General features: G+C 37.8%; 7 protein-coding genes across 10 annotated transcripts in view; 1 reads left to right on the top strand and 6 right to left on the bottom strand.

The window, feature by feature from the left end:
• Positions 1–83: 83 nt before the first annotated feature.
• On the bottom strand, positions 84–3,298 carry LOC111493870 (probable phospholipase A2 homolog 1). The gene is made up of 4 exons (XM_023143773.1): positions 3,076–3,298; positions 2,864–2,903; positions 2,640–2,759; positions 84–703 (listed from the first exon to the last, which is right to left on the bottom strand). Exons 1-4 carry the CDS (start codon positions 3,172–3,174, stop codon positions 525–527), a joined length of 438 nt encoding a protein of 145 aa, XP_022999541.1. The 5' UTR covers positions 3,175–3,298; the 3' UTR covers positions 84–524.
• Positions 3,299–4,038: 740 nt separating this feature from the next.
• LOC111493874 lies at positions 4,039–6,460 on the bottom strand. The gene is made up of 3 exons (XM_023143779.1): positions 6,308–6,460; positions 5,299–5,504; positions 4,039–4,468 (listed from the first exon to the last, which is right to left on the bottom strand). The coding sequence occupies exons 2-3, from the start codon at positions 5,478–5,480 to the stop codon at positions 4,282–4,284; spliced, it is 369 nt and encodes a 122-aa protein (XP_022999547.1). The 5' UTR covers positions 5,481–5,504; positions 6,308–6,460; the 3' UTR covers positions 4,039–4,281.
• A 147-nt stretch (positions 6,461–6,607) lies between these two features.
• On the top strand, positions 6,608–9,479 carry LOC111493854 (tetraspanin-2-like). The gene is made up of 2 exons (XM_023143751.1): positions 6,608–7,303; positions 9,036–9,479. Exons 1-2 carry the CDS (start codon positions 6,806–6,808, stop codon positions 9,345–9,347), a joined length of 810 nt encoding a protein of 269 aa, XP_022999519.1. The 5' UTR covers positions 6,608–6,805; the 3' UTR covers positions 9,348–9,479.
• On the bottom strand, positions 9,429–11,390 carry LOC111493851. Its single transcript, XM_023143748.1, has 8 exons — positions 11,058–11,390; positions 10,773–10,840; positions 10,531–10,678; positions 10,276–10,356; positions 10,109–10,195; positions 9,938–10,023; positions 9,728–9,848; positions 9,429–9,651 (listed from the first exon to the last, which is right to left on the bottom strand). The coding sequence occupies exons 1-8, from the start codon at positions 11,304–11,306 to the stop codon at positions 9,574–9,576; spliced, it is 918 nt and encodes a 305-aa protein (XP_022999516.1). The 5' UTR covers positions 11,307–11,390; the 3' UTR covers positions 9,429–9,573.
• A 325-nt stretch (positions 11,391–11,715) lies between these two features.
• LOC111493831 (ectonucleotide pyrophosphatase/phosphodiesterase family member 1-like) lies at positions 11,716–13,738 on the bottom strand. The gene has a single exon (XM_023143713.1). It carries the CDS (start codon positions 13,510–13,512, stop codon positions 12,073–12,075), a length of 1,440 nt encoding a protein of 479 aa, XP_022999481.1. The 5' UTR covers positions 13,513–13,738; the 3' UTR covers positions 11,716–12,072.
• Positions 13,739–15,935: 2,197 nt separating this feature from the next.
• On the bottom strand, positions 15,936–20,029 carry LOC111493817. 4 transcript variants are annotated; one of them, XM_023143692.1, is made up of 12 exons: positions 19,866–19,919; positions 19,740–19,793; positions 19,614–19,665; positions 19,447–19,520; positions 19,227–19,357; positions 18,396–18,501; positions 18,114–18,271; positions 17,727–18,032; positions 17,095–17,646; positions 16,515–16,628; positions 16,361–16,429; positions 15,936–16,149 (listed from the first exon to the last, which is right to left on the bottom strand). In XM_023143692.1, the coding sequence occupies exons 1-12, from the start codon at positions 19,888–19,890 to the stop codon at positions 16,144–16,146; spliced, it is 1,647 nt and encodes a 548-aa protein (XP_022999460.1). In that variant the 5' UTR covers positions 19,891–19,919; the 3' UTR covers positions 15,936–16,143. The 4 variants fall into 4 exon arrangements, with proteins under 4 accessions (XP_022999460.1, XP_022999457.1, XP_022999459.1 ...); XM_023143689.1 differs by having other exon boundaries at positions 15,937–16,149; positions 16,515–16,625; positions 19,866–20,029; XM_023143691.1 differs by lacking the exon at positions 19,614–19,665 and having other exon boundaries at positions 15,937–16,149; positions 19,227–19,349; positions 19,866–20,029.
• Positions 20,030–24,997: 4,968 nt separating this feature from the next.
• Positions 24,998–27,013, bottom strand: part of LOC111493815 (probable polyamine oxidase 5) — a 17,261-nt gene continuing 15,245 nt past the window's right edge. The window contains exon 2 of the mRNA XM_023143687.1: positions 24,998–26,761. Coding sequence (XP_022999455.1) covers positions 25,103–26,761 — 1,659 coding nt within the window. The 3' untranslated portion in view covers positions 24,998–25,102. The remainder of the gene's footprint in view (positions 26,762–27,013) is intronic.

Raw genomic sequence — 27,013 nt, 5'->3', positions numbered from 1 at the left:
AAAAAAAAAAAAAAAAAAAAAAAAAAAAAAAAAAAAAAAAAAAAAAAAAAAAAAAAAAAAACATTAAAGAAAAAAAAAAAGAGTTTGTCACGTGATAAACTGTGATTGTTCGACTTCAAACGAAAAAGCCTAACATCAGAAGATAACTTGCAACAGTCTGCCCACACATTGGGTGACTCCTTAAAAATGGAGTAATTGACGCACAATAAGGAGGGAATCCAAAACCTAACAGCTATTGATTATTGAAGAAGCATCAAACATGAAACAACTTGGCCTATTGGAATCTTCTTTCACTACGATAAACACATCCTTAAAGTGCAGATGGTCCAAATAGCAGTTAAAAGGGGACAAAAAATGAGGATCAAGCCCTCTGTTTGAGATTTCTTAATCCAATAGAATATTATTTAAAATAATGAATCAGTGCTGTGAAGCTATCCACCTTGTTTTGGGGGAGTATGAGCAATAACTGATGGCATGAATTGTGGGCGGGGATGATGGAGCGAGTTGAGTTGCCAAAGTGGCTATCAGAGCTCAAACTTTCCGCTACTAAACTGGCTGAACATGATGGCTATATCCATGCCATTTACCATTGTAGGAATAGCTATGGAATAAGGGCACTGCTGTGAGAAACCAGCCATCCCAGATTTCTGCAATTTCGTAATACAATCCTTGAACTTTATGTGACATTTAATATTGGTTAAACCTGAAAAACCCATGTGATATATGTTATTGGTCTTGAAACAAAACATATTAAACAGAGTGACTCTCAAGTTCCAACTGTTAAAATTCCACCCAAAATCATAATTGAACAAAAAGAAAACATGGTACAACAATATTGCAAAAATGAACCAATATATATATATAAACTGCTTGGTCTCCTGTAATCTAGTGCTACAAAGTTTGAAATGTGTAGTATTTCAGATAAATAAAAGACATCTAAGATCTAAGATCTAAGATATAGACTTTAGCAACACCAAACATTGGTGACTGTCTAGTATCTCCTCTTTGTTTAAATATGCCAATTGGCCATGCCTTAATATCTCCAATTTTGTATCTAATTTTGTTTTTCAATGGCCAGGAGGCCAATAGCTTTACTGATCCGTAATAAACAGAATCTACTATGTGCATAATATAAATAACTGACTATTCGTAGGCATTTACTGATGTAATCCACTCAATGATCACTACAATGGAGGCAAAAGTGTTCAACGTCCCTACTGCAACATGCATTTGAAAAGGGAGTTAATATGTGATAGTCTGTCATCCTACTCCGAAGTTAATGACACGAAGGATTCTACTTAAAAGTTGTGAAGAACACAATAGACTATTCAACCATTCTTGGTCTTCCGTCAAAAAAAAAAATTATAATAACAACAAAAGGTGTTTATTATAGCCTGCATAAGCATTTTGAGGATGGTAATCAGCCTCTACACGCTGGCAGTACAAGGAAGCACCCTAACCTTGAGGTATCAAGAATCTGATGAAGCTTCTCACAGGTAAGCATATGACAGAGGAAATTGCAGTACATCATCCATAAGAAAATTCAACTGGGAGGACTCGGGTTTAGAAAAACAACTCATTAACCTCTCTACCATTATTAATGGAGCAACCCAGCAGCTCACAAGTCGGGACTAAACTATAGGACAACAGTTTCCTCGAATGGAAGTAGCTATTCTCCGTGGTTAGGTTTAGTTAGGATCCATTGATGATGTATGTTGGTAGGGAGAAACTGGCGGCTTGGAGTTTGATGACATTTAGCATTGGTTGTTAAGAATTTAGAAGCCAAAGGTGTTAAGACTTAACTCATTGGTTGTTAAGAGCTTGTTACGATTGTATCTTTGCTAATACTGCTTTAGTATACAGTACCGTAAGTTAATATTGTTTCAGAGAGTCCTATAAATAGGATTACTTCTCCAACCACTAATGTTGAACAACGAAGTACTTTTATGATCATATTCTCTTCTCTCTCTTTCTACTTCTTGTAATGGTATCATAATCACCTTCTTGACTTAGCCATGTTGAAAGAGTCTTTGGATGCCAAACAAACAGATGGTGAGCCCTAGAACGGGGAGGCTCCATGGCAGTTTATTTGGTGGAAGATCGTAGAAAGTGCGACCAAAGGTTCACATTGACTACGGGACGGGGGAAGATCATGGGAAAATGAAGAAAACCATCTCTATTGGTATGAGACTTGTATCCAAAGTGGACATTATCATACTATCAAGGATTGTCGCCCTTTTTAAATTAAATTTGAGGCTGAGGATGAAGTATTACAACGGGAATATATTTGAGAACGGAAATGATTTAAGGGGCATGAAAACAAGGGGTAGCCTCATTGGGAGAGCCAATTTCGATTCTTCTATTCTCAAAGGGTAGAAATTGTAGTCGAATATTTGAATCTCATACGTATCTTTTTCCAAGCATGCAGCAGAGAATATACCAATAATGCCCGAAAAAAGAGTTCATTCAACAACAGGATGCCCAGATTTCACCCCATTGGTCTCACAACAACTTAAAACTAAAACAGTAATATAGATCGATGGGAAATCTTTTTACGCAAGTATAATGATGAGGAATGGCAAACAATGCGAAGTATAGAAAGGAAACAATAAGGCATGTAGTTATAGATTGGCAATAACCTTTATATTCAACACATTCGTCATGATCTTTGCAACAAGCATCAAGATCATCGCAAGGCTTTTCACCAGCACAACCCGTCCATCCTACTCCGCAGAACTTACCGTACCGAATCCCTACAGCTAATTTTCAGATAAACAAACAAAATAAATATTTGATGAGAAATTAAAATTTTAAAAATAATAACAGATGACGAATTTCATATAAAGATACAGAATATACTCACTATTGCATTTCTCTGAAACACAAGTTCTACTGCATTCAACCTATCATCCAACGAAAACTTGACGTTAACATCCAAATCGTTGAATAGAAGCCAAACAAATTGAATTTCACATCAAGAAACGAACGGAGGAGACTGAAGAACCAAATGTACGAATCTAAGATCCAAATTCTCCAGCATCAGTTCTTAAAATAACAAAAGGAGCATATTATTACCTGACTGGAACACTCGGAGACGACGCTGAGTAGAACGAGGAGAAGGAAAATGGCCGATGCGACATGTTTGCGAAGGGAAATGCTGGTATTGCAGACCATCTTCAGTCGCCTTCTTCAGACCACAAACAGATTCCTTTGGCGAAGTTTTTCTGTACCGCGTCTCTCCCGTCCGATTGGCTCTGCGATATGAACTGTTCATTGAATTGGTCCACATGTATATATCCTCCCCACTCTATAATATAACCAATCACTATTTTAATGCTTAAGAGGGAAGTAACATTATTATTCTTTTATTTATTATTATTATTATTATTATTTTGTAATTTTGACCACTACTTAATTATTTACTTATTTTATACTTTCTTCTTCTTAGGTTAGATTTCATTTTAACCTTCAAATTTTAATTTCCCAATAAAAAAAATTTATTTATATTAAGTCGATAATATATTCAATAAATTTATATTTAAATTAACAAACCTATTAAATATAATTAAATATAATATATAATATAAAAAAATTGGTTTTTTAGTACAAATACATTCGAAATAGAAACGACATGTCAAAATAGAAATGACACGGTTTTTGGTTTTCACAATGACGTATATGGTACATCATAATTCCTTATTTTCCACTTCTCTCTCGGAGCTCTTTCAACTATCTTATTTAATTTTAGATTAAAAAAAAAATGTTACATTATTTATTTGATAGAACAATAAATAAATAAATAATAACTCATCAAACTCAAATTACATTATTTAAACCATCGATAGAGTCGGACTCTTGTATACGAAATGTGGTCGAATTTTTAAGAACCAAAATAAAATAACACAAAAAAGAAGTTATGGAACCAAAAATTTGGCTAAATGGAAAACAAAAAATGATATCACATATTGGATTAGAACATACCTCAGATTGTTGTTCAAACGACAACTACCTGCAGATCATCTGGTAAAAAGCTCCACATAAAATGCTGAGAAGTTCAAATTAGATTTCCAGTTCAGAATTAAGAACTGGATTACCAAGAACATGCATCAATGAAAAACAACTCTAGGATCCATTATGGTCCCTCGGAATTCATGGATACTACTTATTAATCTCTATCACAGTTGCTCACAGAATCCTCAATTAATAGGAAAAAAAATTGTATGCGGAGTACCCGCGGGAATGAAAAGGGAATATCCCTTCCACAAATTACTGAGGGCGATCTCAGACATAGTAACCTGTGAATGTAAAGCCCCTTCCTACGATCTCACCGGCGCAAAACCATGCAAAGCACTCCAGCCCAAACAAGGCAGCAATGCCGGCGTCTTCAACTTTCAGCTCCTGCCTGTTCTTCCATAAGTTCTTCACATAATCAAGTTCTTTCCAGAATGATTCATAGCGACCAGGGATGCTGCATGATCAATGTAATGTGAAAAGTTGGGTAAGTAAAGCAATGGAGCTCATCTTGCAACGTACCACGCATAAAGAAGTCAGTACAAAGTAAAGCAATGGAGCTCATCTTGCAACGTACCACGTATAAAGAAGTCAGTACATCGGCGAACATGATTCTTAGGAAGTACCATGTTTCGGATCTTAGGTTTACGTTTTAATGGTCTAATGGTACTGCTGATAATTAACTAGCTTATCTTAGGTTTACGTTTTAATGGTCTAATGGTACTGCTGATAATTAACTAGCTTAAGATAAAGTGAAATCAGTGCAGTAATACAGCTGTAAGAGTTCTGATATTGTATTTGTTTGTATTAAAAGGCTAAAAGGATTGTGTAACCTAACACACGAGGGACTGTAAATAACCAAGACATTACAATAGAACTTATCGAGTGTGAGAGAGAGTGAGTATAATATAGAATTTCATGGACATACGGTAGGTAATAGGGGGATTCATATCCAAATCCATCAAATGAGTATACTATTCCATGAATTGAAATAAATGAAGGAACTTGAATGCTCTTGAGTGGTTGCGAATGTTCAAAGAGTGGTTTGATTAGAATCATTAATAGGAAAAATGTTGAGAGAACGGAGAAATGGATGAATAAGCAAATCAAAACACATACTAAACAGTCACGCCGGTTGGTTGCAAGTGTAAGATACCCAAGCTAAGCTACCAGGCACAATCCTTAAAGCGTGATGAATCGGGAAAACATGAAAGTAATATCAATGGAAATTATTCGAGAACCACATTGGGAAAATGCAAAGATAATAAGGGAATTGAAGGTAATAACCTAGCAAGCCGAGTATACAACAATTGCTTTGAAAGCAAGCTGCATTTTTCCAAAGTAGCTGGCTCTTGGATGTACTGCTTGTTCTGCTCCAACAACTGCTTATAATAGGAAGACCCGTGCTTGAAAGCAAATTGAGAAGCTTGACAGGCCTTGGATTGCAACTGATGCAACTTGGACGCCATCAATTCAAAATAAAGCTGAAAAAACTATAGCCAAGACACAATTAAAAAAAATCTCAATCAATGCGGGAAACAAGAACTTAAATCACCAAACTCTACAAAATATCCGAGGAGCATCAAGACTAAAGCAAACCTAGTAATCACGCATTCAATAACAGTTTTGATTTTCATAACGTTTCTAAAATGACTTGTTTATAAGAAAACATGAGGTTTCATCTCAAAATCAATTGACAACGAGAAGAGTAATCAATGTATCTCCGTGTTTCCAATTGGATCCTCGACTTTCTTAGTTAAAAGCAGAAGTAAATAGAGATCTGGAAACCAACGGCAGTGTTACTAATTTTTCTTCATCGAACGCAAATCAACATCTAGCTGGTGAAGAGAATCTCAATGGAGGAATTGGAATTCCGACCGACACACACTGTCGGCAAGAAAGATCCGGAGAAACCATTCCGCCGCCGTCAATAGTGCCCCAAATCACAGAAATTCTCTCTAAACTTAAGCAATAGAAAATTTTAGTCAAATCAATTTTCAAAGTAACAAATCGCTCAACCATTCATCTTTTCAATTACTCTGATAAAAGACTAAAACCCTAATCAATTTCCAATATCCAATACTCGAAACAACAATCCAAACATCAACACAAAACGAGAATTCCACTATTATACAAACAAAACGAAATACTTATACCACAGAGTAGATAAATATATCATAAAGAAACAAGAGAAAAACACACGACACAGTAAAAGGCAAAAACAGGGATTAAACAAGACACGAAGGACGAAACTTGCAAATCAAAAAAAATAGAAGAGAATGTAAAAGGCGTTCACCTTCGAGAAATAGCAAAAGAGATAGAAATGGCTGCCGTTCTCTCGTTGCTGGTTGTGAAACGCCGAGCTCTGCGACTGTGCGGAAGAGAAACAAAATAAAGCTTGGGATTTTGAGAATTTCAATGGACAACGAGTGACGAAGCGTAGACTTCTTCCACACTTTGAGGGCTCTTTTCGCAAAAGCCCAATTCTCCAAACCGAACCCTGGGCCTGTTTTTTTACCTCGGCCCAAATCAAAATTTCCCCTTTTTTAATTAATTTTTATTAAAATTGATATGATATTTGATCTTTTAAAAAAAAGAAAGAAAATAGGGTGCCACGTGGCTGCACGGTACAACTTTCGGGGTCGGAACACTTGGAAACGACGTGTCGTCCCACTCCCATGCCTTTTTCCTCGACAATCATGACGACATAACCAACCAAAGGCTTCACACTTTCTTCACACTGGGAGGGTAACAAGGAAGTCTCTCTCAGTGAAGAAATTGGGAGAGAAATTCAATGGGTTTAAGCAACAACATCACGGCAATTGTGAACTTCTTGGCACTTCTCTGCTCCATCCCCATAATCGGTGCCGGAATTTGGCTGGCTTCAAAGCCTGATTACGAATGCATCCATTTTTTCCGGTGGCCGGTGGTTCTCCTCGGCGTCTTAATCCTCCTCGTCTCTTTAGCGGGCTTCATCGGCGCCTACTGGAACAGACAAGGCCTCTTGGCCTTTTACCTCTTCTGTATGGCTCTTCTAATCGGCCTTTTGCTGGTCCTCCTCGTCTTCACCTTCGTCGTCACTCGCCCCGACGGTAGCTACACCGTCATGGGCCGAGGATTCAAGGAGTATCGGCTCGACGGATTCTCGTCCTGGCTCAAAAATCATCTCACTAATTCTAGAAATTGGCCGAAGATAAGGACGTGTTTGCCGGAATCTGATGTGTGTTCTAAGCTTAATCAGAGATACTTCGCCGCCGATCAGTTTTTCGCGGTGGACATCTCGCCGCTTCAGGTCAGTTCCTTTGATTCCGAATTGAAATATATATATAATTTTTCTCTTTAATTTCTTAAAATATGGTCGGAGGATTCGATCGGAGGCTTCTCTGACGCCATCCTGACCCCAAGGTCGGTTCTTCAGAAAAGAAAGCAAAAAGATATTAAAAAAACAAATTTATTTATTATTAATACTTTAGTAATAAAAAATGAAAATTTAACCAATAACCATTACGCTTTAATAATACCAAAAACTTATATAAAATTTTGTATCGTATCTAATAAACCAATTTTTTTTAATTTTTGAATTTTGGTTAATTTGTGCATGGACTTATGAATTTTATTAAAATTACTAATAATTGCATTACTTACTTAAATTTAGAGTTTAATTTAATAAAATAGAATGTGGTGATTTTTTTTTTTTCAAAAATCAAATGGTGAAGTTATTACTATTATTTTGTTTAATTTGTAGAAACTAAATTCTAAAGGTTATTAAATTTATAGAAACTAAATTAAAATAAGTTTTTTTGTTTAATTTGGAAATTTTATTGTGGCCACCTATTTGAGTTTTATATCAATAAAGTGTAAAATGTAAATAATAGAGTTAAAAATTTCAAATAAATTATAGGTAATTCATTTGAATAGAAGTGAATATATTTTGATTACTAAAACTAGTTTTATGATTTTAATTTCAGGGGTAAATAAAATATTATTGATTTTTAATGTTTTATTCTTTTATTAATTTTTTATGTTTTTTATTTTCTTTTGGGAAAAGGTGAATTTAATCTCCCACAACTATTAAGTAGACAGCTAAGATTTGATTGGGGGCCCTTTTGATACCATACTGATTCATCAAATTCAAGATGGTTTAAGATTGACTCAGAAAATGGTGGAAGTGGGAGCCAACTAATAACTCCATAATCACTAATTGTTTAATCTCTTCCTTCAAAACTTTCCAACTCGAACTCTCTTCCTTTCCACTCATTATTGACTCTACCAAACACTCGTAGGATGGGTTTGATTGGTTAATTTTGTTCTTTTACACTCGGCTCTTGATTTTACCAAGCACTCGAACTCAATTAGTTGCGTATCTAGCGAAACGGGTCAGGGTGGTTAACTTTGTTCTTTTATACTCCCTCTTGATTCTACCAAACACTCTCAATCAATCGTGTTTCTAACTAAACGAGTCAGTTAACTTTATTCTTTTACACTCACTCTTGATGCTACCGAACATCTCACTCAATGAAATCATGCATCCAGTGGGATAGGTTAGTTGACTTTATTCTTTTACACCCACTCTTGACTCTACCAAATCCTGACCCAATTAATTGTGCATCTAGCGGGACTGGTAAGTTAACTTTGTTCTTTTACACTCTTGACCTGTCCCGTCTAGGGTCACCTTTTATGGATCATGGAGTTGAATTCTTTCCCTAGAAGTCTTGAACTCTAAACTTGCTTCTTCCGAGAAAATTGCTCTCAATCACTAGTTATCTATATATTTGTCAAGCTGGTGTCATAGTCTTACCTCATTGGTAGTAGGTCAAATCTCCTCCCTCTTTTAGGCTGGGTTAATGTTGGAGCTTAACAATTTAGGCTCGGTTGAGTAACTATTTGACTTTTGGTTTCGAAAATTAAACTTCTTAACATCATTCATAATTCAAAGATAAGGGGTGAAAAAACAATCACGAAACAAAAAACGAAATAGTCGTTAACGGGGTCTTACTTGGTTTTTCCTCTGCATGTGCATGCAGTCCGGGTGCTGTAAACCTCCAACAGCTTGCGGGTATAACTTCGTGAACCCGACACTGTGGCTGAACCCTGGTGATCCAATGGCTGACCCAGACTGCTATATTTGGAGCAATGACCAGACCCAGTTGTGCTACAATTGCAACTCTTGCAAGGCTGGTCTCTTGGGGAACCTCAGAAAAGAATGGAGGAAAGCCAATGTGGTTCTCATTGTCACTGTGGTGATCCTGATTTGGGTTTATGTAATCGGCTGCAGCGCCTTCAAAAACGCTCAGACCGAGGACCTCTTTCGTCGTTACAAACTGGGATGGATCTGATCTTGTTTTTGTTACCTTTTCAACTCTGTTTAGGATGCCTTTATCCCTATGTTTATAGAGTTTCCAGACAGCACAACCAAGTTTTGGAACCTAAATGGTTATTCACAACCTTTGTCTCAGATAAGAATACAATTTCAGTGATTCTTGTTTGAAGCTTAGTTTACATGTACTAATATGCAGGTCAAACTGATTCAGTTCAGCTGGCTCATCTTCTTCCCGTGTAATTTCAAGCTGTCGGTAACTTCCTCGAGTACACGACGTACATGGGATCTGACCGTCCGGGGTTAGGTGATATATCCACAGCCTAATGAGAAGTTGTAGAAAATACCTCAATTGTGAGTCTTTCAAGCATGGGAAATATCTCAATGAGTTTCTCATACCTGAGGAGGTTCGAATCCACCGGCATAATGGAAATACGACCCAACAATCATAATATGATCTGCATCTCCAGTTGAGGTCCATATAGAGATCGCCTTCGTGAAAAAACAGCGATTCGAAAAGCTGATTTACAACATAAACAACGAAGTTAGAAGATGTCGAGATCGGAGGAAACTCAATACAGAATTCAGGCTTCTATGTAAGCTTCTCACCTCATAATGGCAATGCCACCAGGTTTAAGAACTCGACTCATTTCCTTGAAAACGATAAGAGGCTTCGTTAAGTAATCGACGCTGACCTGCAAGACGGGTTGCACGAATGATTCTACTTCAGAGCTAGAACATACCATGAATGGTGGTTCTACTTCAGAGGTAAGCACATACCACGTTAGTGATCACATCAAAAGAATTATCTTCAAATGGGAGTTTAGGATTCACATTCAAGTCTTGAACAAGGTAATCTGTCAAAACCTGAACGAAGAAGAATTGCAGGAACAGTTTAAACACTGATTGTTTATCAGAATGAAGATCGAAGGAAGAGATCGAAAAACCGGGTTTAGTTTGAGCTCTTCTTCATTCATTCCCATCCCAACCACTCTTTCTTGCTTGTACCCTGCTGGAAAATGACTGACCTACACAAGAAACTCGAGAACGAGAGATTTTGAATATTTTCACACTAATAACAGGGTTAGAAAATTTTGATTCGAAAATTCAAATCAAATCTCATTTCCACACACTTTCTTTACATAGTTCATGAAGACAAGAAAAGAGAATTGAAGAACATTCAAGTCCAGAAATGGGCTTACCCAACTGCTGCACATATCCAACATGCTAACACCAGGTGTATTGCTTGGGGGGAAAACCTCGGAGTAGAATTTGGTGAGTGCACCAATGGCTGGATCATCAATGTGCGTGACAAAGCGTGGGGATTCATAGAAATAAGAATCTGGTGTCCTAAGAAATAGTTGTGATTCGTTCAAATGCTTTCATCAAACATCTCAAGTGACTCAAGATTCTAATGAAGATTGCTTAAGTTCAGAGTTCTTACTCGTCAAAGCGCTGAAAATCCTCCTCCCTGAAGGGAAATTGCTCTGGCCACTCCACGTTCTTCAAAACCTTCACAGAAACGGAATTCGGCGGATCAGACTCGGAAGAAATCACGCGAAAATTCAAAAAAAATTATGAAATCAAGAAATCCAGACGAAAAATTCACACAAGAACTGAAGAACTCCACAAAACGCAAAGTAGATTTTCTGTCGTCCTCGAATTAGCTTTTCAATTTACTGAAAAACAAATTGCGGAATTTCAAATGAAGTTTTAGCGTTAATTTTACCTCATCAACGGCATTTTTCTGTCTCGCAGAAGCCACGAAGGATTTGGCGCCAACCAGTGAACCGGACATATTCATGAACTGCGCCCAAAACGAAATTCCGAGGCCTAAAACCAAACGCCGCCGTGGTTTTCCTCCGACGCTCCACTGTTTAAGGCTATTCGCGGCCCTGTTCGCGGACAATACGGTGGAAGGAGAGCCTATCGGATTCGGAAGCCGCTGGTGGAAGTTGAGGCCAATCCGATTGGCCATTTTTTCCCCAAATTAAGCTAACACGTCACTGTACAAGATTGGCAACAAAAACGCGACGGGGAAACGATACGACGCCGTTTCAACCTTACCTTCGATCTATGGCCAGTGATGTGCATGGATTTACGTGGCCTTCCTCCGGGTCAGATGTTTTGCTCTATTCTCCAATTTTCCCCCAAAATAAATTAACAAAATTACAAATTAACAATTTATGTTCTTGAACTTTAATATTTAACCATTTGATCTCTAAAGCAAAAAAAACTTCACAATACCAAATGCACGATATCAAATGCGTTTTTAGCAAAAAAAACACATATGTAAACACTCGCTACAAAAAAAAAACTCGTGAAAAAAGATAAGAAAATTACTAATAGAAACCCGAACATCAACACTACCACACTATGAATGTTCAAAGATAATATTGCAAATTCTAAAGGCATTTTTGAAATGCTCAGAATTTTGTTTTGCAGGAAGCTCGAGGAGATTGATATGAGTACTTGCTTTAGATATCTATCAACTGATCAAAGTTTTTGAATATGATACCCCTGCCTGCATAGGAAGAACAACATACGACATAAGCTTAAAAGTTCAAAGATTACAAGCTCGCTCGGTCGTTCTTTCGATCGACAAACCACAATGGAAAACATACAAACTAGTGCTATAAACCACTGCTAATGGATGGATTCGCGCTCATTGTGGTCAAATTCTTGAACATCCCATACGGCGATGCTCGAGTTAAAGAGACACTATTGTACGCCGGTTCGAGATCCTATGCAGAAGGCAAGAGAATAGATTGGGGAAATGATGCAGAACCATTGTTCGGAGCAGGTTTAATGTTGAGAATTGAAGTAACCAAGTTATATATCTGCACATTTTCAAAAGATGGGACTTTCCTCCCCCTTCCAAACTGAGGGCCATGCCCAACGAAGATACTTCTCATGGAAAATATGGCATTGTCATACCCATGAGCTCCTCCACACTCCATCCTCTTACTGTTCTTCGCCTCCACCTTGAATCCTTCTTCAACCAACCCGATCACTGGTGGAATCCGATTGCTCGTGCTGTAATGAAGCCGAGATGGAAGCTCTTCCTTCACATACATTTTCAAACGATTCCCGTTCTTGACTTTCCCAGATCGCAAAGCCTCGTTCATCTTCGAAACGACCTCGGAAGGCGAAACATCAGGAGGTGGACGGATTGCCAGTAGAGGAGTTCTTGATTGAACCCAGCTCTCTGGAATCACAATCCATGAAGCTAAATCCTCAAGAAATATCAGTTTCTTATCACAAGTTCCAACCATTCCATGATCACCCACCAAGATTATGTTAACATCCTCAAAAACCCCTCGTTTTTCCAAGCCGGAAATGAGTTTCCCAAGCATTAAATCAATTCTAGCTACGGCATCAGTGATTTGTGGATCATCAGGCCCAACCTGGTGACCTTGATGATCCGGGTCCTCGAAATACAGAGTCATAAACACAGGAATTTCCTCACTAGGCAAGTCAAAATACTGCAAAATCATATCTACTCGTTCCTCAAATGGAACCGAGCCATTATAATGACGACAGTAATTTACAGGGCAAGACCATGAGCCTTTGTTTACCTCAGAGCCGACCCAGAATACTGTTGCTGCTTTGAGCCCTTGATTGGTCACCGTCTCCCACAGCGGCTCGCCGAGCCACCATTTAGGGTTGTGATTAGCCATCGTGAAGGCGTCTCCGGTCACCGGATCGAGAAAATAGTTGTTGATTATGCCGTGATGAGCCGGGTAAAGGCCAGTGACGATCGAGTAATGATTGGGGAATGTTAGGGTCGGAAAAACAGGAATTAAACCCCTCTCGGCCTCGGTTCCGTTCGCGATCAGACGATCGATATTAGGGGTTGAGGTTTTGAATTGATATCCAAATCGAAAGCCATCGGAGGAGATTAAGAGAACGACGGGATGTTTCAGCTTAGAGAGAGGACGGGCGCTGGAATTGACGTTGGCGCCTGAGAAGAAGAGAAAGGCGAAGGCGAAGGCGGCGGAGAGAGCAATACAAGTGATGAAAGTGAGAGAAATGAAGAGAATGCTGGTTTTATGAGATGGGTTTGAAGAGTAGGAATCGGTGTCGAAAGAGAGTAGAGCGGCGGAGGGGCTAGACGAGTCTTCTTCCCGATCTGCCGTCGGAGTCGGCTTTGCCGCTGCCGGCAACATAGAATCGGAAACCATGACGGAAACAACCAGTTCGTTTCCTCTGGTCTTCTTCCAGCTCTAGAAGAGGAACCGAAATTTGAGACGATGCTGCTTCAGATTTGAAGAGGAGAAGGGTTCTGAAGTGAAATTGAAGGATCGTACGGCTAGGAGGTTAGGTGCGTGGATGGTGGATTTGAAGGCTTTGGGTGAAAGGCCGTTGTCGCCTCGCCAGCAGATTATGGGAGTCCGCTGCACGAAATATTATTCAACGTTTTTAAATTATTAATTTTTTCTAACTATTAGTTGTTAGTTTCGAAAATTTTAAAATTTTAACACTTAATGGATTGTAAATGTTTTAAACTGGTTGGAGGGTTTCTGATTAAAACTAACTACTTTCCTTTTCTTTTTTTTTATTAAATAGAAAATTCAATGTAAAAAAAGATTATATTTAGTGAGTAATAATTTTAGTCTAATTTAAATTTAAATTATAGGATAGAAGTGGTGCGAGAAGATTACTGTTATATCATCATTCTATATTGAATAGTTGTATTTAGATTGTGAAATTGAAGGTTGAGTGTTAATTGGGTGGCACTAATAATGTTCTTGATCAAACCTGCAAAGCTTTCTATGAAGATTGATATTAATAATGTTCTTGCTCTCCCCAGTATGTAAATGTTGTGCAAGCTCTTAAAAGAGGTGATACTACGCTTAGGCGACTTCAAGCAAATGAAGATTGATGTATCTGGTTCTTAACAATTGATGGATGGCTCCGGCGAATCCACGGGCTGAATAAAGTGGCTCAAATCCACAAAGAGATGAGAAGATAATCGAAGGCAAAAGGATCTAAACAAACAAACTATACAAGATCCAATAAAAGGACAAAGAGTGAAGTTGCAGATGTAACCACACACGACGCTTTGCCTCAACTAAATGGAAAACTCATCAGTTCACGGAAACAATTTCGATCAGTGCTCTTTCAATGGCAACTTGGTTGAAGGCTTTTAATTATAATCAATGGAGCCTTTGAAATATATAGGAATTGAAGATCTCATACCTTTCGACTGTTCTTTCCATTTCTAGATTTTTCTATGAATCAACCCTATCTTATTTTTTTTCCTCGAAGCCTCTTCCTAAACGAACAAACCCTAGCGGCTCAGCCGGAGAAGGAAGAGAAAGTATCCAATCGATCCCATTGTTTGAAGTCAGCCGACGAATCGAAATAAACAGAGGCAATCATGCTACAATAAACAACAAACAGAAAATAAAACCTAGAAATAGAAAACGAAGCGATCGCCAACTGAGCTATTGGCTCAAATCCACAAGGATAGATGCGGAGATAATCGTTGAAAACGAAATCGTAGAGGACGGAAGGCTCAGATTCGCCTTTTCTCAGAAACGAAGAGAGACGCGACGATTCGTGGCTGCGAACATCGACAAAAAGTCTGAGTGAAAAGTGAATCCACTGAGACTCCTATCCAAGTCGCCACGCCTGACGAAGGGTCGCAGAGCTCATCTCCACATCTGGTTCATAGACATTCAGATCAATCATCACCGCCAACGCAACAGAATTATGAAGAAGAAGAAGAAGAAGATGATGATAATCAAAGAGAGAGAGAGAAAGAAAGAAGTAAATGGTAGAGCGTCGAAATCATCGGCTCTACAAACATTCGAAGCGAAGGGAGCCTCCGTCTCCGAGAGCAAAGCCTCATTCTTAAACTAATGAGGGGCGAGCGGCTCAACCGCACTGCAAGTCGCCCTAGTCCACAGGAAGGAGTATTTATAAGAGGCCCTAGCCTTGCCGAACCACAACGCGGATCTTTTTGTATTCCGACTTTGCCCCCCTACAATCAATGTATCCGTTACGGAATTTACCGTCGTCTAAATTAATTATAATTAGGGTTTCTTCCCTCTTCCTTCCTTTCATTCACATTTACCGAATTAAATCATCAACTTTTACATGGTATTTTAATATATTATCTCCTTGTAAATCTAATAATAAATTTTATATATTTTTAATATTGAAAATATAGAGATTGAAGTTCAAATAAGCATGCTAGTTCAAGCATCAACCTTGTAATTACTAAATTATAGAACTATTTTTATAAAAAAAATAATTATACATACATTTTGACATTGTAATTTTAGCCGACTAAAGAATGCATAAGAAATTAAGGGCAATACAATATGATGATAGAGACTTATTGAGCTGCGAGGTGTTACGGTCATGCAGAGGCGTATGAATGGCTAGACCAGAATACAATATGATGATAGAGACTTATTGAGCTGCGAGGAGTTACAGTCATACACGAGGTGTATGAATGGCTAGATCAGAATGTAACCACACTACAATACACCTGAAAAGTGACTATAAAGAAGCATCACAGAGGTTTGGTTTTTTTTTTTTTTTTTTTGACTATCCGTACATAGTTTAGTGAATAAACATACTAAATACTATATCAGGTCAATAGTTCATCTTCTTCTCTCAACAACAAAGTTTCAGAACATCTAAATATAAAGTTGATATATTAAATTAAGAACAAAATCTATACAATGACATTCGGATCTTGTTAATATGCACGTGGTTTTAAAAAAAAAGAATGGGAGAAGGAACATAACAGCTTTGATCGCCTTGAATACACAATTGGTGTGGATCCTTCACCCAACTGGCTATTTCTGCAAGGCCATAAATAAAGAAGGAAGACTCAGTTTTAGATGCCAACTTGAAGGTATGTGTATATGCACGCCTTTTGGATGAAAGAGATGTTCACGTGACGAGACGAGAATGTAAAGTGCAGAAAAGACAGCAGATCGATGCATTCAAGATTATAAACCGGTCAGAAAACATGGAATTCGAGGACGAATATAACAAATAACAGGCTTATACCTTCTTTTTCCTTTGTCTAGTAAGGAGAACAAGAGTCCCCAATCCAAGCATTACTGCAACTTTTAAGGCCTAAACAAGAGAAATTTGGGAGAGCAAAACATCAATATTTGGAATACCCATTTCCTTTAATCTGGCTTTAGATGATTGAAATTACATTGGCAAGTGGCCCTCCAGAGTGCTTTACATCATCTGAATTCTTTGGTTTGATCATTTTTTGATGCTCATGGTTGCCCCCATTTGCCTTAGGCTCTGAGGTACCTCTATTCTGCTGATACAATCAATAAAGCATCATCTTAATCTAGAATAGTATAAGCAAAATACTCTAGGCCTTCACCATTTAAAGTTCCATTATAGTGGGTGCGTGGACTTTACAATGTGAAGAAGTCTCCATCAGTAAGTTCCTAGTATGCATGATTGTCGAGAAGACTTTAAAAAATGGAGAGAGTTAATGTAACAACTCAAGCCCATTTGGGCTAGCCGATATTGTCCTTTTTGGGCTTTTTCTTTCGAGATTCTCCTCAAAGTTTTTAAAACATGTCTGCTGGGGGAGGTTTCCGCACCCTTTAAAGAATGTTCATTACCCTCTCCAACCGACGTGGGATCCATTGTCAAGAAATTTAAGTTTCTTAGATCTTTCAATTGTCAAGAAGTTCAAGTTGCTTCATAGAGATCAATGAATCTATCTTTTTTCACCTTAGTTTTAAGAAACTAGAAGCTGTTTAAACCAGAATTACCTCTTCCGTGGAAATCTTCATTTCCCCCTTACGGATGAATGTATAGCTAGTGCGACCTCCTCCCACCAGATCTAGCATATGATCACCACCTGTTGTGACACACAGCCGTCGTCTTTCGTCTCTAAATATCCACCCACCAGACCTTTTGGATGGAATTTGCTCGTCTTCGACACGTGATACCGATTCACCTGTTACTGAATTTCTATCGTAGTCCGGCTTCTCAGGCACAGACTTTTGATAAGATTCATCATTCTTTGCATCTATATCATCACACTCCTTTCCACTCAAATTTTCTTCTCCAACTTGATTCTTTTTCCCCTTCAACTTTAGTGATTTAGTCCCATCTGAAGCCTCAAAGAATTTTCGTTTCTGTTCCTTTTGCTTGGTATTTGCTAAGTCATGGGTCAACTCCCCTGCAAGAGGAGGGCCTGTTGTCGCTTGCGACCAAGTCGGCTTAGAATTATCCTTCGATTGATTAACTTCGGAAGATGGTTGCTTTTCGACCACATTGGGTTGAGCATTTCTGGTAGGTTTAATGCGAGGTTTTGTACTCTGATGTAAAGACCAGAATTTTATTCAAACAATACCAAACTCAAGCAATAAAGCATAATAAAGCATCACCCAGAACATACCTGAGTCAGGCTACTTTCAAAGGCACTTATTACATTTTTAACATTCCCGGGAGTCCTCCTACGTGATGGTGCCGCCTCTGAAGCATCAGTCTTCTCTTCACCTTTTGATGGAGAATTCGATAACTCTGAGCTTCGATAATGGACCAAATTTTCTTCCGAACTGGTCGGTGACGGTCTGATTGCAGGAGTTGACTGCATCCTCATCCTATCAACTAATACGGTGTTATTTACCTTTGGTTTATTAACCTCAACCTCTTGCATCAGAGGAATTGCTGATGGATTATCCTTACTTCTATCTGCATCATTCTAAAACAAATAAAACACCCATCAAAATCTGTAAACAAGCTCTAGAACTTTGCAAGAAATTGCACTACAAATTCATTAAACCTCGACTGAAAGTGGTTGAATCCGATCAAGTCGAATCTTGTTTGTTTTTTCAGTAACTGGTATTTCATCAGGGATATTTTGATTTGATGCTGATGGAGACTGGTGAGCTGCTTCTTTAGCACTTAGATCCCCAATTTGAATAAGACATTTTTGTGAATCTTGAGAAGACGGAGCACTCATAAAATCAAGAAATAACCTTTCAGAAAACACCAATGTAAAAAAAGCCGACAGCTAGAAAATCACACCACATAACCATAAACCATAAAATATGTAGGATCTGACCTGAAAGCTCACGGTTGAGGTTAAAGGATGATGCAAGGTTGCTTCCAGAGTTTTTGAGATTGCTATCATGACGTTCAACATGTTTTCTTCTCAAAACGGTTTCTCTCTACAAGAAAAATATAGAAAATGTTGAGGATTGTTGAGAGGGAGTCCTACCTTGCTAATTAAGGGGAAGATCATGGGTTTATAGATAAGAAATACATCTCCATTGGTATGAGGCCTTTTGGGGAAACCAAAAACAAAGCTATGAGAACTTATGCCCAAGGTGGACAATACCATATTATTGTGGAAGTTCGTGGTTTCTAACATGGTATCAGAGTCATGCCCTTAACTTAGCCATGTCAATAGAATCCTCAAGTGTCGAACAAAAGGTGTATTTTGTTTGAGGGCCCCAGAGAAGGAGGTGAGCCTCGGTTAAGGGGAGGCTATTCGCGGCCTCCATAGGGCTTAAGGGAAGCTCTATGGTATACTTCGTTCGAGAAGAAGATTGTTGGGAGGGAGTCTCACATTGGCTGATTGAGGGGATAATCATAGGTTTATAGATAAGAAATATATCTCCATTGGTATGAGGCTTTTTGGGGAAACCAAAAGCAAAGCCATGAGAGTTCATGCTCAAAGTGGGCAACATCATACCATTGTGGGGGTTCATGGTTCCTAACAGAAAAGATGTCGAGCGATTCAAGTTATATTATGCTGAGATCTCAAAGTGCCAAACAAAGGGTCCAAGTGAGTGAAACAAGCTCAATGATTACAATAACACAGATCAAACAACTGGAATTCGGTAAACAAAGTGATACTATTGAAGAGAAAAATAAAGTTTGAAAAGAGTACCATCATTCGAATTCGGCTGCGATCATCTTCACTAAGAGCAAACTGGAACTGCAAATGCACACGCCCTCCTCCTTCAAGAGGAAAAAGATCATCCCAGTAACCCTTTTCAACTATTGATTTCACCTGAACACCTTCCCCAAAACAAAACCATTCCAATCACAATCAGCCTCATTTTGCAAAATTAACAAAATCAGAGATATGCCAAATTCCAAGAACAAACCTGCACGTGATATCTCATTCCCTCCAGCATCCTGAATTATAAGAATCACATCATCTCGAAGAGTTGTCAATGGACTGTATACACAAAAAAGAAAGCCATAATTCACAGTGAGGAAAAAAAAAACACAAAATCCAAACATCTCAAATGACAGAGGCATGTTTCATTACAATGAGAAATCTCCTTTATCCGAAGTTTCGTAATGTGTTTTACCCATGGAAACTGCAGTGAAACGAATCCATTTCAGAATCAAGACAAGGAAGAACAAGAATCAAACACGCAGCCAATTTGCGTACCTTTAATCGAAATTGGGGAAGACAACAGCTCAGGAAGGTCGATGAACTCCAGAACTGAAAGAAATGAAAATCAACCATGAAGAAGGAAACCTAATCGATTGCAGAGAAGAAATGCTTGAAAGTTACCTGAAACTCGGATAGTTCCCGGCATGACTGAAGCAAACAAGAAGAAATGGGAAGGAGGGAAGAGGTTGAATTATGGTTATTTGACCTGAAAGCAGAGATTTGGACTTGGGGGGAAATTTTGGATGAAAAATGGTTGGCGGTGAGAGAAGGAAGCAGTGAAGTGTGGGGCAGCTAGAGCTGGATTAAATGAATCAAACTGTTAACCAATCTTGATTAAAAAATATTTAAAGAAAATAAAGTTTAATATCTATAATAAAAGGGGTACATTATTTTTCGGTGATCTATTAAAAATTTGTCTAAGATGCGTGTAAGTGAGGTCAAAGTATCTCGAAAGTACTAGTGTTGGTCTGTAGGATAGTCTTTACTAGACGTGTCTGTGATGCAGGGAATGCAAGATATGTCGGACCCAGATTTAGATTCCGGATTCTATTCTAAATCATAGGCATCAGTCGTTACAACATTCCTCGATTTGTGTTAGTTTACAGGAATAGTATTCACTCTTAAAACCAAGAAGTAGGCAATATGACTATGACACGAGGATGCAGAAAATGTTGGGCTCGAATTTAGATTCTAAATCCTAATCCAAATTATAGGCATCGGTTGTTAAAACATTTCATGCGGGGTGATACATGTAGAGATTAAAATGGGTTTTCGGCCCAGAATTAAGTGACTTCGATTGTTGGGGAAGCCCATTGGGCTTTCATTCTAAAATTCTGAGCCCAGAATCAAGTGGCCTTTTTCATTAGGCCTATAATAGTAATTTCCATTTTCACATATATATATATATATTTATATATATATAATATTGAGTAATTGAAAACAAAAATAGACAAGCACGCAGAGAGGAGCAGCTGTGTAAGTGTACTGAAACAGATCATACGAAAAAGCTTATCATGTTTATTTTTGTCTCTCTCCTCCAAACGTAAAATAAAATAAAAAAATATTATAAATATTTATGACAATAAAAATACTATTAATTAATATTTTAATAATATTAATTAATATAACGTGAAAAATGTGGTGAAATTGACCGAAAATCCAAAATGATGAAGTTCTTACAATAGCAGCTTTTTTACGCATCTTATTTATTTTTACCTTTTACCCTCTTTAAATTTACCTTGTCAGACTTCACATTTTCTCTCACTCAAATTAATATTAAAAATTATTACAGTCAGTTGTAATAAAAAGTAAAAGAGTATTGGATAAATTTTTGATTATTTATTAGCTATAAGAGAAGTGATTAAAAGTTAAAAAGTTAAAACGCTTTATAATAGTTTTGAAATGGGGTTTGGGCTTCTTAGAATCTCGATTAAATGGGCTTTGGGCTATGGAATTATGGGCCTAACTGTAGTTAAACCGGGCTTTGAGCTTCCATCTCTGACAGCCCAGATGGGAAGAATAAAAACGATAATTAAAAAATAATAATAAAAAGAAGGCATAAAGTGGTATAAGATTCAGGTGATAGATCTTATTGTTGTCTGCTATAATTGTTTTTTTCTCATTAATATAACGTTGTCATGTTGGAACTTTGTTGTAACATGACAAATTGGAGAAGATAGTGTCTTTGAATTGTAGTGAATGATAGATCTTTAAGTATTTATGGCTGTCTTGTCTTCTATCCATATGTCCAACACCATCCATTCATTTAGGATAAAAATTCCTTTTTTTTTTTTTTTTTTTTTTTAATTTCTAAATCAAACCCGAGTTCGTATCGATATCGAGGGAACAAAGAAGTTCAAATACAAGAACAGAATTCTACCGTTGTCAACTGTTGGTTTCCATTAAAGTAAAGTTAGAGTTTTCTTGACGTTGAAACAAATTTATGCAATTTAGGCTTCGAAATATCGAGTATACTCTTGGCATGTGAGTTAGTGTATCCCGTGTCTTATTTAAACATGGTTTTAAAAACTACGTTACATTTATTGTTCACCGGGCGAGTTTACCCTTATAGAGGGTGTTTCGTTCCCCTCCTCAACTAATGTGGGATCTTACAATCCATCCCCGTTTAGGACCCAGTGTGCTTACTGGCACACTGCCTCGTGTCTACCCCCTTTGGGGAAGAGCCTCCTTGCTGGCACATCGCCCGGTGTCTAACTCTGATACCATTTGTATCGGCCCAAGCCTGCACCACTAGCAGATATTATCCTTTTTGAACTTTCCTTTTCGGATTTACCCTCAAGGTTTTTGAAACGCATATGCTAAGAAGAGATTTCAGCACCCTTACAAAGGGTGTTTCGTTCTCCTCCGAAACTTATATAGGATTTTACAAAATAAAACCAACATTTTCTTATTTTAGAGCGGGCAAGCTTAGACATTTGAAATTTATGAACCTAATGTGCTAAGCTTAGAAGGATTTGATTTTTAGAAAACATTGGTCAAAATGTGACAAAGAAATAAGGACAATTTAATGCCCTAAAACAAAGGGAACACAAGAGGGAGATGGATAAGTTAAGGGATACCCTAAAGGGGTAAGACTCCCACCACACATTATTAATAAATAAATAAATAAATAAATAAATAAATAAAAGAATTGTTTAGGTTAAAGAGGAATAACAAGTTAAAGTCCTTTTTAAAGCTAAATTTCAACCTACAACAAAAAAGAAGGGCAGATACCAATGAGATAACATAGTTAAATCAATTCAACCCCATTGGCTCTCAAATATTGAACCAATTTTTTTTTCATATATTATATTTTATATGTGACATTAAGGGTCCCTCTCCTGGATAATTTTTCTTATTAATCTAAGATTTGCCTAAAAAGCAAATTAATTGATTTCTTGGTTGGATTTTCCTTTTCAGGTAAAAAAAAATCAAAGCAAGAGGTTAAATTTCATTTGGGTTTTGGGTAAAGTATATTGTTGGTGTAATCTCAGTTCAATTAGAGTATAAGGGTTTGTGATGGAAACGAGTCAAAGCTCACTACTAGTAGATATTGTCTGCTTTGGCTCGATACATACTACCCTCAACCTCGAGTAAGTAGAATATCCTTGAATCTATACCCTCGATTCCCACCTCGAGCCTCGACCCGTTAACACGATTAGTAAAAGTAGTATCGATGACGATACTAGGGAATCGTCGAGAATGGAGACAAGAAGTTTGGGTGACAGCTAGGTCCATGATAATGGAGGAAATCATGAAAGGATGATTGAAGCAGAAGAAGACAGGATGTGGGACATAGGTTTTTGGGAGGAAGCCTGCAAAATCTTTACAATAATAATTCACCTTTTTTTCTCTCTTCCTCTTTCAAATAGTGACTTACTTACTTCCCCTCTCTTTGATTTGACCCTACACTTCCACTTATTTGTTTCCAACCCATAATAACTAAAACAAAATCTTTTTTATTTATTATTTTTCTTTTCATATCAAAATTTCAAATTATTATAAATAAATAAAAAACTTTAATTTTTTTTGGCATCGTGTTCAATTATACTTTTAAGCTTGCTTGATGGAGGGACGGTGATTGAGGCAAAACGTTATTATAACCGAGGATTGTAGTCTCGTTATCGTAGTCGTGGAATATATATTAATATTATTTATTATTATTGTTATTGTAAATAAAATAGAAATATTGATTGAAGGGTCAATGTGGAGTCCTTATCTGTCTCTACCCAACAAAGTATGGGATTTCCTCTGTGCACAAATCTAAATGGTACCAAGTGGGTAGGGCAATAGCTAAAATGCCAAAATTTTATGTCTTTTTTTTTTTTTGAGTTTAATTTGAAAAACAATCTCGAAAAAAAAACAAAAGGGGGAAAATCAAATTACTCGTTTGATTCGAAGGTGTTAGTTAGCAAGCAATCGAACGTTGCCTTGATTTGTCCAGCTCATTTTTGTTGCTAGTCAAGTCAGCAATATAACAACAAAGATAGTATTGTAAGAACCGCTGTTGAGCGTTTTGGACGTTCGTTCGTACAAGCTTGAGTTATTTGTGTTTTTTGTAGTAAACGTTATTCGTGTGTGTTGTCTTTCTCGTAGCTAAAATGCCAAAAGTTTATGTCTTTTATCTTAATTTCATATGAGTTCAATTTGAAAAACAATCTCAAAGAAGGAACAAAAGGGGAAAAAATCAAATTACTCGTTTGATTCAAAAGTGTTAGTTAGTGGCCAATCGAACACTGCGCTGATCTTTCTAGCTCATTTTTGTTGCTACGTACGTCGACAATAGAACAACAAAGATAGTAGTGTAAGAAATCACTATTGAGCATTTCAGACGTTCGGTCGTACAGGCTCGAATTATTTGTGTTTTTTCTTTTGTAGCATACAATATCCGAGCGTATTATGTGGATTAGGTGTCCCCAAGTTGTGGAACAAAGAGGGGGAAATGGGAATGAGAATGGGTGTGGGTAATGCCTAGCAAAAGTACTATGAGGAGGGGGAGTGTAAAAGAAGAGAAGACCAAAACGGCGTCGTGTAGAAGAAGAGAGGACCAAAACGGCGTCGTGTAGAGGAAAAGCAAAAAGGGAAGGATGAATAGATTCCAAGGTGGAAAGGGCCGGGTTTATCGGATCCTGTCCGTTGAATTGAGCAAATCAATATAATAAAAACAGTTTGGTTTGTTATGAAGAGAGAGATTGAAGAGCCAGTATCCAAAGCTACATTTTTCCTTTCCAAATATACCCTCTACCTATACATATTTTTTAAATTAAAATCTTTAATTTAAAGATTTTTCGACTAATTTATAATTAAATATTAAATTTAATTGTCCATAGATTTGATTAGCCCAAAAATGAATATTAAAAGTTGATTTGATTAGCCCATCCTTGGTGAGTGTCACGTTTTCTTTTATGTCAAAATAGATATCCATTTATTTTTCAACCTCTTTCATACCTAAGATCTAATTAAATAATTAAATCATAAAAGCCGATACGATCTTACTAAGGGACAAGAAACTTAGCAAAATGAAAATTATTGATTACATCATCGAAATCAATACATTCTTTTTCCAAATACAAATAAATGTTTTACAATTAAATTTTAAGAGAGACAAGGGTATTTTAGTACAATTTGTAGTAAAAAGATGTATTTATTATAAATAATAAGATTTTTCTTTCTTAAAAAGGAAAACACTAAGAATAAAAATATATAATTATATGAATTTTGGAACAGGTGAAAGATGACGTGACACATGAAGATAGATAATTTGTAAATACCCAATAAAATAAAATGAAAGTGAAAAGACATCTGATACCCTCGTTTTTTTCTCCTTCTTAAAAACCCAAAAAAAAAAAAAGATAAATTCAAATGCAATTGTAATGATGAAGCAACCTATTGGCCTCTCTAAGGCCACTGAAATAGGCTCCATGTGTGGTGGAATAATGGGTTCTGTGCGTTGCTTCACCTGCAAACAGAATCTGAAGTAATGGAGCTTTTGGGGATTCCTCTGTTCTTGGCAATGGCTCTGCCATCGCGTCCAAATCTTCGCCGCTTGATCCCACTGCAACATATGAGTACGAGCCTTGAAACAGCGGATCGCTCCCCCATTGGCTCTTCAAGACTTGATTCAATTGGAATTCAACGGTGTCGTTTCGGTTTCTGTGGCCGTTACTCCACCCATTGGAGTCTGATTCTGAGTTTTCGTTTTGGGATCTGGGAATTAGGAAGTTGCTGATTGTTGTTGAAACTCCATTGATGATTTCTTCGTCTTTGAGTTTCTCCAGCTGAAGAGCTTCTTCTCCGGCGAACCATGATAATAAAATCGATGAATTCTGGTAGATTGGTTGCAGAGTTGTGATTTTTCTCATCCACCATGGTATTTTTTTCCGCCGGAACTCAGAATCCGGCTGGTGGAAAACGAAATTTAGGCAAGGGAATTTGTTGTTACTCTTGGGATTATCACCGTCGTTCGCCGGCTGTGATAGCCGGAGAAAGAGCTTGTTAACGACGCCGAATCCCAGCCGGGAAATCGCCTCTGTTTTAAACGACGGTAACGGAGGGTTAAACAGAGCTGAATCTTCCCGAGTACCAGCCTTTAGAACGCCGAGTGAAACGGTGACGATTACGTGATCGGCCGATGTATGGGAGCCGTCGGCGAAATGCAGCGTTACCGGAGTTGGAATATTCCGAGATTCCGGTTCGGGGTTCCATTCGATTTTGGTGACTTTTTTGCCCAATTGGACTAAACCAGGGGGGAGAACAGAGGCGATTGATTCGATTACGCTCAAGTAGCCTTTGGCGATGGTGATTTCCTCGCCGGGGAACATTTGGTACTCACTTTCCGCCACGAAATCCAACGTGGAGAGCTCGCCGGCTGAGGTGTAAGTTCTTTGGTTGTTTTCATACATGGCGAAAATGGCTTCCTCGAGGGCTTTTTGGCTCCATTCTCCACACCCATTGACCTCCGTTACGCCATTTCTACTAAGCCAGTACGACTCGAGCCCTTGCCGGAGAAAAGCACCGACGCTGAGTTTGTCGTAATTACCTTGGTGGAGAATATTGGATTCCCCGGCGATTTTTCCCTGAGCGAAATCCATAAGGTTTTTGAAGAGAGTAGAAATGGGGTCGACGGTGGCCGGTGAGAGCTCAACTCCGCCTTCTGCAACGGTGGTTGATTGACCGGAGTAGCCGTCCATGCACTCCCATGGCTGGTCGGAGTTCAGAGCACCGATTCGATCGGCTATTTCATGAATTGGGCTGCCGCCGATTCCATGGATCCACGTGGCACCCATCTCTATTCTCTCACCCATAAACTCGGCCGTGTTGATTCTGCCGCCGATTCTTCCACCACCCTCCACGACGGCGATATCAAACAAATCTTTGGAACCCGGCGCCGTGTAGAGCTTATTCGCCGCCATGAGCCCCGCCATTCCGGCGCCAATAATGACAATTTTGGCCTTCTTTTCCACCATTTTTGGAGCTTGAATTGAAAGAGAAAAACCAGAAGAAGAAGAAGAAGAAGAGGGAAAAAGAGATATGGGTGAGAAAAATGAGTAACTGATGAGGGGAACTTATAAGGATGTCTTCTTGTATTTGGCTTCTTCACTTTTTAATTTAATAATTTCAAAACTGAATTAAATTATTTCAAATTTAGTCCAATAAAGACAGGGCTCTACTTTTATTGGAGTTTTTGTTGATTGCAAATATGCACAAATTCTTGTTTTTTTTTTTTTTTTTTTTTTTTTTTTTTTTTTTTTTTTTTTTTTTTTTTTTTT

This window comes from Cucurbita maxima, unplaced genomic scaffold, assembly GCF_002738345.1.
Source record: "Cucurbita maxima cultivar Rimu unplaced genomic scaffold, Cmax_1.0 Cma_Scf00019, whole genome shotgun sequence".
Classification (NCBI taxonomy): Eukaryota; Viridiplantae; Streptophyta; class Magnoliopsida; order Cucurbitales; family Cucurbitaceae; genus Cucurbita; species Cucurbita maxima.
Note: the sequence above shows the minus strand (reverse complement) of the source record. Positions and strands in the feature narration are given on the sequence as shown.